Source organism: Panthera pardus, unplaced genomic scaffold, assembly GCF_024362965.1.
Source record: "Panthera pardus isolate Hobbes unplaced genomic scaffold, ASM2436296v1 HiC_scaffold_5, whole genome shotgun sequence".
NCBI classification, from domain to species: Eukaryota; Metazoa; Chordata; class Mammalia; order Carnivora; family Felidae; genus Panthera; species Panthera pardus.
In genome coordinates, this window is record NW_026526980.1 from 11,756,346 (window position 1) to 11,769,653 (window position 13,308).

The 13,308-nt window shown below is 42.1% G+C and overlaps 1 protein-coding gene across 2 annotated transcripts; it reads left to right on the forward strand.

Moving 5' to 3' along the window:
- The first annotated feature begins 449 nt into the window (after positions 1-449).
- LOC109278421 (transport and Golgi organization protein 1 homolog) lies at positions 450-12,388 on the forward strand. Of its 2 annotated transcripts, none has more exons than XM_053894411.1 (7): positions 450-748; positions 4,624-4,725; positions 5,687-5,749; positions 5,876-5,970; positions 9,054-9,128; positions 10,070-10,149; positions 11,664-12,388. In XM_053894411.1, the coding sequence occupies exons 1-7, from the start codon at positions 708-710 to the stop codon at positions 11,826-11,828; spliced, it is 621 nt and encodes a 206-aa protein (XP_053750386.1). In that variant the 5' UTR covers positions 450-707; the 3' UTR covers positions 11,829-12,388. The 2 variants fall into 2 exon arrangements, with proteins under 2 accessions (XP_053750386.1, XP_019324320.2); XM_019468775.2 differs by lacking the exon at positions 11,664-12,388 and adding an exon at positions 10,940-11,657.
- Positions 12,389-13,308: the final 920 nt, after the last annotated feature.

The following is a 13,308-nucleotide window of genomic DNA, read 5'->3' on the forward strand; positions in this document are numbered from 1 at the left end:
TGAGCCACCCAGGTGCCTCTTTCGTTATTTTTAAAGGGTGGGTGAAGGTGGGGGAAAACCTGGAAGAAATTAGGTGGGTTATATTTTCTTTCTGACTTTTTTTTTTAAAGTAATTGCACTGATTTGTTTATTTGATCATGAAGGACAGAATATATGTATGTAGGATACTTGACTTTTCTTCATTTCTCCTCTGGTGATGTCAGCACAATTTGAACTGTTCATATATTCTAAGAGGAATGTTGCTTAATGATGGGATATTAGGGGGCTCCTGGGTGACTCAGTCGGTTGTGCATCTGACTTCTGATTTTGGCTCAGGTAATGATTGCAGGGTCATGGGATCAAGCCCAGTGTTGGACTCCACATGAGCATGGAGTCTGCTTAGGATTCTCTCTCTCTCCCTCTACCCATCACCCACTCATGTGGTCTCTCTCTCTAAAAGAAAAAGAAATAGGGAGGGGGGGGAAGAGAAAGGAGAGAAAAAGAGAAAGAAAAATAAAATGCCACTAATTAAAACTTGCTTTCTTCAGGGACCACAGTAATGCCAAATGTTTTATGTGACCACAGTGCCAGATCATGTGCCTTTGGTGTTGACACAGTGGGTAATTTGATTTTACTGGTTTTGGTACTAATCTTAAGAGATTGCTTTTTTATCTTTTTGGTTAATTTAGATCAAATTTATGAGAAGATTAAGTACTCCATGAAGGAAAATGCAAACCTTGCAGAAAAAATATCCATTTGTGAACAGAAGGTATAATCATCCTCCCCCCCCCGCCTTTTTTTTTTTTTTTTCATTTTCATGATTTCACCTGGAATTGTGTTCACTTCTGGTTCACTGATTTTGCTGTCTCCTCTTTCATCCTGATGTCCCGTTTCATTCCATTCTATACCAGGCTAAATTCAAAGCAATCATCACATATGTAAAATACCACATTCTTTATTTCTGTAATGACTTACCCACCAGAGGCAGGTTTTTATGTCACCATAATTAATATTTTTGAATTCTGAATCTTCTGTTACATATTTGTGTAGATCAATGGAGCAAAGAAATGTGCTCAAGAAACCATGTGGCAAAATAAGTTTCCCTCTTACGAGGCACATAGATGAAGATAAAAATCCCTTCTTTGTCCTGGGGCACCTGGGTGGCTCATTCAGTTAACCACCCAACTCTTGGTTTCGACTCAGATCCTGATCTCATGGTTCATGAGTTCAAGCCCCACGTCGGGCTCTGTGCTGACTGTGGGGAGTCTGCTTGGAGTCAGCCTGCTTGGGATTCTCTCTGTCTCTCTCTGTCCCTCCCCTGTACATTTGCTCTCTCTCTCTCAAAAAATAAATTAAAAAAAGTATTAAAATCCCTTCTTTGTCCTTTAAAAATGGAAGTAAAAGTAATGAATAAGTATTCCTGATGACTATATGTTTTGTTGAAGAATAACAGTGAGGCACTTGAGCACACTAATGAATTTTTTAATGATATCATCCAAAGTGTGCATGATTTGTGGCAATCTGAGGTAAATCAGAATGTCAAGAATTGGGACTTCCTGAGTGTTTTGCTACGGAGAGTTAGCATAATTTGATGTTTGAGCCCTTTTGGTCATTGGATGAATTGAGCCCCTCAACCTTCCATGCTGTTCACTGCTGTTTCAAGCAGTAACATCACAGTGCCTAAATAAATAGGTTTTATTAATTATTTATTTATTATATTAAAAAAATAGCACTTTACTTAAGAGTTAGGCAGAATTTGTTTTCATAACCCTGGCTTAATTTTTATATCATTCAGTGCTGCTGGGAGAGAGCACTAGAGGTTTCTAGCCATGTTGAACAGTTATGTTCCTCTTAATGCAGAGCAGAGAGTTTTGAAAGTGAATCTGGTGACAATATTTATCTTCCATAAAGAAAAGTCATTCATTTGAGCTGTTTGGCTTGAAAGATTTTACACTTTCTTCCCTTTTTCTTTGTTATCCGGTGACAGTCCCATTGTCTCAAAAGCAAGATAGTTGCTCTGAAAAATTTACACCTTCCACTATTCTCTTCACCCTTCATTTTTTTAATGTGTCTCACTTTTCTCTTTGGCCCAAACTGGATCAACTGTTTTTGTTTTTTTTTTAACGTTTATTTATTTTTGAGACAGAGAGAGACAGAGCATGAACAGGGAAGGAGCAGAGAGAGAGGGAGACACAGAATCCGAAACAGGCTCCAGGCTCTGAGCTGTCAGCACAGAGCCCGACGCGGGGCTCGAACTCACGGACCGTGAGATCATGACCTGAGCCGAAGTCAGACACTTAACCGACCAAGCCACCCAGGCACCTCTCAACTGTTTTTAATGATACAGGGACTGACTGTGGGGTATGTTCTATTGACAATGCTTCTTTGTGACACATTGTCCAGTGTTTGTTTGGAAAGCCTAGTACACATTTTGTTTCTATCCTACTTGCAAGCTGGGGAAAGAAAAACCTACAAAGAACTTGAAAGGTGCTATTTAGTAAACACTTCAGAAGTTTCAGAAGTAAATTCCCTCTACTTCCTGCAGGATTTCCATTGTACACTTTAGCTTTGAAGAAAAACAAATCTTTCATGCCTTAGAACATTAGATTTATATGTTATCTACTGAGTGATCTTCTTGGGAATCAAGTCACTAAAGAGAGGGTTTTGCTCAGGTTCACCTCCCCCTTAATGAAATTCAGACCAGCGAAGTGAAACGGAAGGCTGAAGAACATCCTGTGCAGAAACAAAATGCTCAGCTTAAGATCTGAAAGAATCAGGTAACAAAATTTACTATCAAACGTTATATAAACCAGAGAATTGAACATCATTACTTCCTTTTTAAGTTTCTCTTCTTTAATTGTGGTAAAATACATACATTAGAAAGTTTCCCATCATAAACATTTAAGTGTACATTTTAGTAGTGCTAAGTACATTCACATTCTTCTATAATCATTACATCTTTCTCAAATCTGTCTTAAAGTCAGGAGATACCAGTGCATGCATCAAGGATTTGATGCAGGGAGTCTTGACATCTAATAAATGTAACCTGGAATAGGTGTTGCTTGGAGGGAAGAAAACTGCATTTAGTAGAATGAGTTTGTTCTGGGAAGGTAAAAAGTGGCTTCCTGCCTTTGGAATTCTGTCCTTTCTCCTCTCCCCCCTCACGGCCACACTCATGAGAACAGATGCACACACAGAAGTAAACTGTTTTATGCTTGACAGGCAGCAAAAGGGAACAGGGAAACAACTGTGATACATTGAGATGTGTGGAAGGGGCAAAGGAAGCCGAACGGGAAACGTGGCAGAAGAATGTAGATGTTCTTGATGGAATGTGTGGACGAAGACAGAAGCTTACAGAAGAGTGAGACTTTCAGGAGTTAATTGTTACAAACACTATTGTAAGAACAAATGTGTGAGACAATGGGGATAATTATACTTTCTTTGAGCACATTTAACACCAACCATACTTTTACCATAGTAATCAGTAAAGAACTGTGTTTCTCCCTTCTGCCTTGATTTCTGTGATCTGCATCTTCCTTCACTTTGTGGAAACCTCAGGGTTCATTTTCATTGTCCTTTACATTTCAGTCCCATCATAGCAACATGACTGCCATATGTCTATAATTTTTTGTTAAACTCTAGACATTGGATAGGAAATATTTGGAGAAGAATTCAGGTATACTATGATGGTATCTTTCTGCAGATGAGATGGGAGTTTATGTCTGGTAGGAGATCAGGGGCACCAGCAGTACTGAATCCTGTGAATTCAGTTTTCCTTCCTTTTCCTCTTTCTTTTCCCTCCCTTCCCTTCCCTTCCCTTCCCTTCCCTTCCCTTCCCTTCCCTTCCCTTCCTTCCCCTCCCCTCCCCTCCCCTCCCCTCCCCTCCCTTCCCTTCCCTTCCCTTCCCTTCCCTTCCCTTCCCTTCCCTTCCCTTCCCTTCCCTTCCCTTCCCTTCCCTGCAATCCTTTTCTGCAATCCTTTTCTGGAAGACAATATTCTGAAGGTGGGCCAATTCACATCATTTTCTTTTCATCAGTGTATTTTGCATTCTTCTCAACTGGTGTCTTTGAGGCAGGTGTCAGGAGTTCCCTTGTGAACTGTTGAAATTTCCAGTAGGTCATGGTATAGTGTGAATGACACCATGTCCGAGAAAGATGTCTCTATGGCAATGTCATGGCCCCAGCCTTGATGGAAAATTCAGGGCTCTTGGGAGAAACCAGACAAGTCAGGAACCCCTGCTTCATCCTTATGTGCTTAATTGTGATGGGCTGGTCAGGCTTGGTTTTGTACATTGAAAAGAAATACGCTTATGCAGTCCCAATCACAGGAGCTTGAGCCTGGGAGGGCACTTAGTGCATCTCATGTGGGCTTTTTTATATTTATGTGATGTATTGATGAGTAGGAATAGAGAGCTGTGAAGAGAAGCTCAGAGTTTCCAAAGACTTGCCAGCATGCTGGAGTTTGAGTTTGTTTAGTCCCTTAATGGGGGGGCATCAATGCTTCCCCCGGTTGTGTTTGTGGATCTGTACATTTATGGGGAAAGGGAGAGGGGACATTTGAGTCCTGCCTTCAGATTTGGGGGAGAGAAGAAAGGCAGAATTTCACATGGGCTACCAGGTAATCTATGTTTCTTTCCCCTCATAGGAAGCTGGGATTGAAAGAGTGGGAGCAGGTGGAAGGGGAGAAGCAGCTGTCAGCCGCAGAGGAGAAACTGAAATTAGCTGCAGAAGAGCTATGGAACTACAAGTGAGTTCAGCTCCTACCAGCAGCTCACACACGTCCATTGGATTATCTTGAAACTTTGTACAGGGTTTAGACCCAAGTAGCACACAAATCTATACAAATATTCAGGAGACATTTATTTTTATAGAGACTTCAAGAAGAATGTGACATTTTCCAGATGTTAAGTTAAAAATATTATTCTAAACCAGTTAAGCCACTAAAGATTTCCTGATTCCCATTGTTGGCAAGACTGTGTGGAAATGTGGTTCCCGCACACGTTTCTGGAGGTGCTGGAAATTATCACAAACCTCAGGAAGCAGTTTGGTGGAGGATGAATCACATGGACAAGTATGACCATCCCATTTTAGAGACCCACTTGTAGTAGCTGTGAGAAATTGGTAAGGATATAAGGGAAAGAAGACTTGAATTTTATGATGAAAGATACTCATTGCAGGATTAGGGAGCTGTCGCCACTGGTAAGGAGACCATGTCAACGCAGAACCCCACAGGCATTAAATAATAAATCCAAGATGATGTAGCGATGGCTTTGAGTTTTCTGTACTCTTCCTCCTCATGTGAAATGTGTCTTATATGATTGGATCATGTGTATGAGAGTTCAGTTCTTATAATGGGAACCTGGGCCAATTAACGTCACCCTCAACATGGTGCTTCATCTGATGAAAGCAATTGCACTCCCAGGAGAAGAGTAGAAGAAACACAAGAACAGCTGCAGCAGTCAGAGCTCACCTTCGGACACCAGGTAGCCTGCACGCTGCCCAGTAGTTCCTGAGTCCTCCAGCACCTAATGCAGATGATCATAACGGGACACTGAATCCCTCCACATGGGTTTTTATTGATGTGCTGACTCTTTCAGATTGCTCTTTGTGAGAAAGTGTCTCAGGACAACTGGGTAAGAATGTTTTTCTCTCCTCCTCTTGTGTGTACTCTGCCACAGCTGAACGTGGATGTGTTTCTCCCCGCTCAGGGCTTGTGAGCTGGAGAAGGTGATGGCAGAGCAGAGCAGGGAGGTCGCCTACTTGAAATGCAGGTACAGGATTTTGACATATTTCTTTTAAGGGTATTGTGAGGTTTTTAAAAAGGCTAAACTGTTGGTGTCCAGTGGGGGCCTGGGTGTGGTAACTCTTAGTGAAACTGGTTCATCTCGATCTTCAAGACTGGAAGTCATCCACAAACAGAGGCTTCCAGAGGAATCCAGGAGGCACAAACCAATGGCAGCAGGACCTGACAGAGAGATACCTCCATGGAGAGGTAAGGAGCACGTTGTGAAATGCAGTAGCTTAACTTCTGGGGCAACATCCACACAATCGGTTTCTTGTTCCAGTGGGTATAATTGTTCGATCTCCTGCAAACAGTCCCAAGTGGTTACTAGAGGGCACAGGTTGTCTCACAGTGGTGACAGGACACTGTTTCCCTCAGATGCCCCCAGTCAGCAGGACTCTTTGGGTCTGTCCTTTGTGAGTGGTGGAGCTCACGCCCCTCCACCAACTGTGGGCCCATCTGCAACCTCCCAGTTACACTTAACTGGAGAGTGGGTGCTAGAACGGATGTGGGTCATCCCCCCCTTCCACCTTGAGGCAATGTTGAAGGCTTTTTCTTTTGTTTCACATGAATAACATGAACAACAGCAAGAATTGTAGGCTGTATGTCCTGATGAGCTTCCTTGATTTGGCTTTTGGATAAATACTCCATAGAAAACATGCTTTCTATAAGGAAAGCAGACATTTGTTTCCTCTGTTTGGAGTCCCTTAATTCTTTAAAAAGTTTTTTGTGTGTATTGTGAACTATAGTACCCTATTAGTAAAGTAAATCCTTGTGAAATTTCACTCCTCTAATGTTATTTTATTAGTGTAACTCTAAAACTTTGCAGGTCGTTCCACATGGAATTAACCTTTTCTTTCCTCATTAGTATAGTATTAGTCTCGTCAAGGCAATTTCTGTTCATGAATACTTACATAATCCCTTGTCAGATACATAAGGCAAATGATATATACAGTAAAACATTTGAAAAATCCCACCCATGCCTTGTAGAAAAGGACAGGTTGCTGTTCATGCTGATGGTTTACTGACATTATCCTAAACCATTCTTATTTTAATTTTTAATCTGTGATAAATTGTCATTTCCCATGATGTGTATTAGGAGACCCTTATTTTAGTGTTGATTTCCAATGAATTGAGCCCTGAGCTGTCCGTAGTTGGTTGATTATCAAGTATCCAACCAAGGCCTTCTGGTGCCTTCCTCAAGGGTCCCCTGAGTCCCAAGGGGTCACCTGTGCCTTGTGGGAAACCCTCTGTCTCTGGTAAGGGACCTGATTATAGGAAGCAGTGTACGATGGTGGAGGAAGGCATGGAGGGTTTTTTTTTCCATCCAGTTTATGCAAGTCAGAATAAACCTCCACCCCTTCTTTGGCCTCTATCAAATGCAGAACCTGGTGCAGCTTCTGCGAAGAACAAGAATTCTGTCCTTACTATGGACACAGAGAAGGTCAAAGTAAACGTTGTGACCATTTTCAGTTGTAATTCTCTCTCTGGAATCTTTTAACTCTTTATACAGCACTCTCTCCGGGTCTTGTCTCTAGTTTGTGTATTTTGAGATATTTCTATGGCGTTATTTACTTTACAAAGAGTAAAACTCTTTCCCAAGAGCCTAAGGGCCTCTCTGTTCTTAGCTTGTCATCTTTGGTGTGCCTCCAGAAGCCATAAGTGCTTAGAGGCTGAGGACCACAGGGCAGTCACTGTGTGTGTGTGGAAATAACATGAGGAGGATGACTCCTCACTCTACCCTTATGTCTCCTGGCCTGGCTCACTTCTTCTAGACCTCCTTTCATGGGAATGTACCTGGAAACTGAAACAGAATTATTGTTGTTATTTTACTCCTTTTCTGTCCAGAGTTAGTCATTAACCTGTTTAGAACATCGATTGTAATCTTCACTAACTGAAAAACATGAAAAGCCCAACTTTCTGAGGAGTGCTTAGCAATCTTGAATGCTCTTATTCAAAGTTCATTTTTTCTAACTTTAATAATTCATCAGTTGTCCCATCTCTTTTTGAAACGTGCTTTTGTAGAGTCACTGCAGCTGTTTAAGCAGTCAAAATATTACGAATTATCAGGAAAGACATATTTGCAGTAGAAAAAGTACACTGGAACTGAAGGAATAGAGAGTGAAAGTCAGGTCTGATGTGCCAGTTTCTGGAAAAGAGCTGATGCCATGTTCATGTAACCAGGTTCTTTTATAGCCTGTGCAGCTGTCATAGCTGGCATCTTCTCTTCATACCTTATCTGTATTTTCCACCTTGATATCAGAACATATTCATTTTAATTGTCATTTCAAATTCCAAACATATTTTTCCATGGGACAAAATTAGCCTGTATGTCATAGTGTACGTAAAATTTGTCATTACCTGTGAATTCACATATATCTATAACTTTTCTTAACTAACTCCTGTATTGTTCATGCAGAAAACACTTTCCCAATTCCCCTGAGGGCTCTAGGATGCCATCTCCCCATAGATCTTTGTGCCTTAGGACAGCAGGTCCAAAGACGGAGCCAGGTGAGCAGAGGCTGCCAGCAGGACTTTGCAGGAAGAGCTGGTATCAACTCCTGCTTCACATTTTGCAAGCCTTTTGATCCTCATTCCTCTTAGAACCTGTTTGCTTACATTTAGAGCAGGTGGCCATACTTACCTTGCAGAGTTCTGAGAATCAGAGCTCGGACATGAAAGGCCTGTAGAAGGTTCTCTCATGAGTCACTGGGGTTAAACCACTCACAAGAATTAACTGGAGATGGATTAAAGATTTAAATGAATGATATGAAATCATAATTCCCCTTACTTATTTCTTCTCTTAATATGCCAAAATGGAACTATTGAGGTGGTGAAGGGCTGAGCAGAGAGTAGTCCTGGAAATAGATGCCTGTGTGTGTAGAACAAACTTGCTTTAGTAGTCCAGAATTATCTCTCTGATCCTCTATGGCCGGCCACTTCCTTCCTACATTTGGAGGCACAGCCAGTACCATGCATGCTGCCAGAAATTTACTGTCTTGGCTCCTCAAACTCCTAGAAGCTCTAGGAGGGACACAGTGGGAAGGGTGGGGTTTTGTGGCACTAATGCTGCCTTATTGAAACCAGGAGGAAGGGAAGGAGATAGGCACTGTTTCTGCTTCATTGGGGTTCAGCTATGTTGGTGTCAGTGTTGGATTTTTCACCTTTTACACTAACATATCTCAAAAGTTTAATTCCTGTCCAGCAGGTCAATGTGGCTTCAAGAAAATTTCATTTCCCAGAGGTGCCCTCCATTCTGTACCCCATGGACTGCCCTTTATCTCCATTCATAGGCTATCGGCCACCCACCCCTTCTGCACCCTGGTGGCCTCTGGGACCTTACCCTCCACCTCCACCTCCACCATTTGGTAAGATGATATGAATAGTAGAAGTTGACTTATAAAACATTTTTCATCTTTTTTCTTGTTGAGTATTTTGTAGAAGATGCAGTGATGGCACCACAGGTCTTTCAGGTCAGCTGGACTGAGGACATTGTAACATTCTCTAAGTTTCTCAGGACATGCATGAAATGGGCTGTCATTTCCACATAGTGAGCTGGGAAGCACATGTCTCTTATACAGAAGAAACAGGCCTTGTTTAGCTGACATACATACCACTTCTTATGATGTAGCTTGTATAGAGACCATGTGTTGGGCTCACTGAAGGATGAGACATACCCCTAACTTTATTTCTAGCTAGTTGAGATCTGTTGCTTGATCAGTTATGAAAACACCTGAACCAGGGTCCTGTGGAAACGTCCTCAAGGGACAGGGTCAGATCTTTTCTCTTGACTATAATATTAGTCTAAGTACATTTTTATTTGAAATTAGTTATGTGATACCTACTCACATATGGAAGGCAGCCTATATATAAGCTGAAAGATTGAACAATTCACCTGGAGCCAGAAGAAACACACTCATGCTCTTTTGTTGGGGATTTATTGATGTTATCTACCAATTGACACTCTCATTTTAATTTTTATCTGTAATGAGATGGTAAGTTATTGCCCCTAATGTATATTGAGAAATGGTTGTTTTGGTGACGATTTCCAGATTTGTATTTGAGCTGACCTGTCGATAATTATTTCACTAGTTATGAAGGACATGAACCAGGGCCCTATGATTTCTTGATTAAAACGATGGGGTGGATCTCCCCCTTATTGTTGGGGTCACCTGAGGCTTGTGGGATATTCTCTGCCTTTCCTTATGGTCCTGAGTGTGGAGAAAAGTTTAAGATGTCACAAAATGTGGTGTTTGTTTGAATTCTGCAGTGTCTACTGAAATTTAAAAAAAACCTCCACTCCTTCCAGAGCCTTTAGCCAATCCAGAAGCTGGTGTCGCTCCCGTAAGTCACAACAAGCACTTTACCAAAAATGCTGAAAAGGACAAGGTAAATGCTGGGGCCATTTTCAGTTGTAAGTCTGTCAGGAAACCCTCATTTGCAGTACAGCATGCTGTGGCCTTTTCCCTGTTTTGTGTGTTGTGTGATATGTCTGCCTGTTTCTATTTTCCAAAGGCACAGCCTTAACCCAAGAGTCTATGGGTTTCTCTCTTTTCAGCCTGTCATCATTTTCTGGTACGTTAGTAGCCAAAGGAACTTAGAGATTGAGGACCTTATGGCTTTTCCCATGTGTTCTGGAGATAACACCAGGAAGATACACCGCAGTCCATACTAAAGTATCTAGGCTTGTTGACTCCTACTATACTGCCTCTCTGTGGGATCAGTGTTGTTGTTATTTTCCTCTTTCTGGTTATGTGATTAGCATGTTAAGACTGTTTGTTAACTGGGAATTCGAAAAGACCTCTCTCCATTTTCATATTGTGTGTCTTGTACAGTTCAGAATGGTCTTAGACAAAGTCATTGTCATAACTCACCACCTTCACATCTTTGTTGGTAAATGAGCTGTTTGGAATCCTTTTTTTTTTCAATATATGAAATTTATTGTCAAATTGGTTTCCATACAACACCCAGTGCTCATCCCAAAAGGTGCCCTCCTCAATGGAATCCTTTTAAGCTGTATCTTAGGTAAATATATTCTGAACACAAGTTCATATGAACAGGTTCTGTTGTGTCTCCAGTCAGTGTTAGAGCTGACACATCCCTAGGAATTTATACCAATATCAAAATACATTTTCATTAATTCTGTTACATGAATTTCTGCCTCTTTTTTTTTCCATAGGATGTATTACTCTGTGTCTTGTAGTGTGTTCAATATCAAAATTCCTTATGAATTCAGATAAACACATGTGGGTTTAGTAGTCATTGATAAGTAATATGTTCCTCACAGCAAACACTTTCTCAGTTTCCTGCAAGACTCCAGGCATCTCCAACTCCCCAGTGGCCTCTTGGTCCTTTGAAAGCACTTCTAAAGAGGGGGAAGAGGTCTTTCTCAGGGAGGGAAGCAGAGCAGGCAAAGTGAGGGGCTGGCAGGCAGAACTTTTCCCCAGTAGTAGCTGTGATTTCGGGTGCAGAGAATCAGGTGTTTATTTGCACTCAATTTTTTTTTGTGTTTGGAATATGCCAAAACCAGAGCTTCTATAGTCACTGTAGTGGAGGGATGCAGGGTGATCCTGGACATAGATGTCTGACTGTCTGGAATATGCTACTTCATTAGATTGGAATTACTTCTTTGATTCCTCTAAAATGAGATCATTTTGTTCTACATTCTAAGCCATGGGCAGGGACATGTGGTGACCGTAGTTTAACCTCCAGCATTTATTTGCCTAAGCTGTAGGCGGTACCCAGTGGGAGAGATGGGGTTTTCAGGTACTGATGCTACTCCCTTGGATCCTGGTGGCTGAGAAGTTGGCAGGTGCTGACATATTCTTCTGTGGGTTTCAGCTGTTTTTGGTATTGGTTGTCTTGTCTGCTATATGCACATAGCTGTCACTTCTCTTCTGCAGGGCAGTGTGGATCCATGGGGACCTCCTCTGTTAACTGGAAGATTCTGCACACCCTACCATAGAGGTCCCCCCATGGGCTATAGGGCATGTCTACCTCCTGAACCTTGGTGGCCCTGGGGACCACCCCGGACCTCTCTACCTACACCGTGTGGTAAGATGATCTGAGCAGTATGAGTTGACTTGCAAAGCACCTTCATCTAATTGTTGTTGTTGTTGAGTCTTGGACAAGGTGCAGAGGTGGTACCACAGACCATTGCAATGCGAGGGAAAAGCGTTTGCCGCCATAACCACATTCCTTGAGTTTCTCTTGATCGACATATCATCTTTGTGTCATTTCCCACATCCTGTGTTGGTACAGGTGTCTCTTGTGGAGATGGAATGGGGCTGTAGACACAAAAGCAGACATAGGGCTTCAGCAGATGTGTGCTGTACACAGTCCATGTGCTGGGCTATGGGAGGCATGAGGCTCAGCCTAATGTGTATCTGTCCAGGTGAGCCACCAGCCTTCCATAGTTGTTTGATGAGTTATGAAAACACCTGAGCCAGGGCGTTTATGGGTCTTCATCAAGGTTTAAGGAGTGGTTCTCCCCTTTGCCTTGGGATCACCTGAAGCATGTGGGGCTACCCTCTGCATGTGACTTGGGATCTGACTGGGCCAAAGAGTTTAAGATGCTTGAGGAATGAGGGGAGGGTTTGTTTTTTTAATCTCTGCACAATCTCCTCAAATCAGAATAAACTTCCATCCCTTCTAAAGCCTTTTGCATGTATGAAAGGAATGTGCTGGAGATTTGGGAAATTAAACTTGGTCTTAGGAAATGCTTGTCTGCCTAAGTTTGTATGTCACAGTAAGGCTAAATGTGAATATGCCTTTCAGTCCTACTTAGTTGCCTTGTATGGAGTGGAAAAATCTGCAGGTGCAAAGGGTGCCTGAGTCTGCCACATGGTGATAACATAAATAGTAGAGCAAAGGGTGTAGGGTGTACCATCCCTTCATTGTTGCCAAGCCTTCTTTGCTGTTCAGAGAGACGTCTGGAGAAGCTAAAGCCCATTTGGTGCAAATGCAATTTACTGTATCCCAGGAAGAGCTAATTATGGCAATACCATTGGTATTCAACTCTCCATTATGTCAAGGAAGACAGACGAGGGATCACCTAGGCAAGTGTGGTGGAGGTAACAAGAGTAGAGAAGAGTAGGGAGAGGGAGAGTATTGGGGGCCATGTTTATGATTTAGCATTTTACTGAAAGTGAGACCCCACTTCTCCCCTAAACACACACACACACACACACACACAAACACACACACACACCCCACACATGCTTGCATCCACGCTTGTCTCTCTGCATGCCCTTTGCAAATTGCTTAGCATTTCCAAGTTTCATCACATTTGTGCATTGAGAGTAATGGAAGTACCTTCTTCACTGGCTGGCTGTGGGGTTAAAATGAGCACTCTAGCACAGTGCCTGGTGGGTGGCTTGGACTCAGTAAATGCTTCACATTAAGAATCAAACTTCAAAACTATTTATGGCAGAAGGCTTTAGCTGTTTGATATCCAAAAAGACAAAAACCAAAAAACAAAAAAACCCAAACTAGAAAAGCTGTTGGATTGGAGCTATCAATATTTTGGTGGCTTATTTTGCCTCTTTT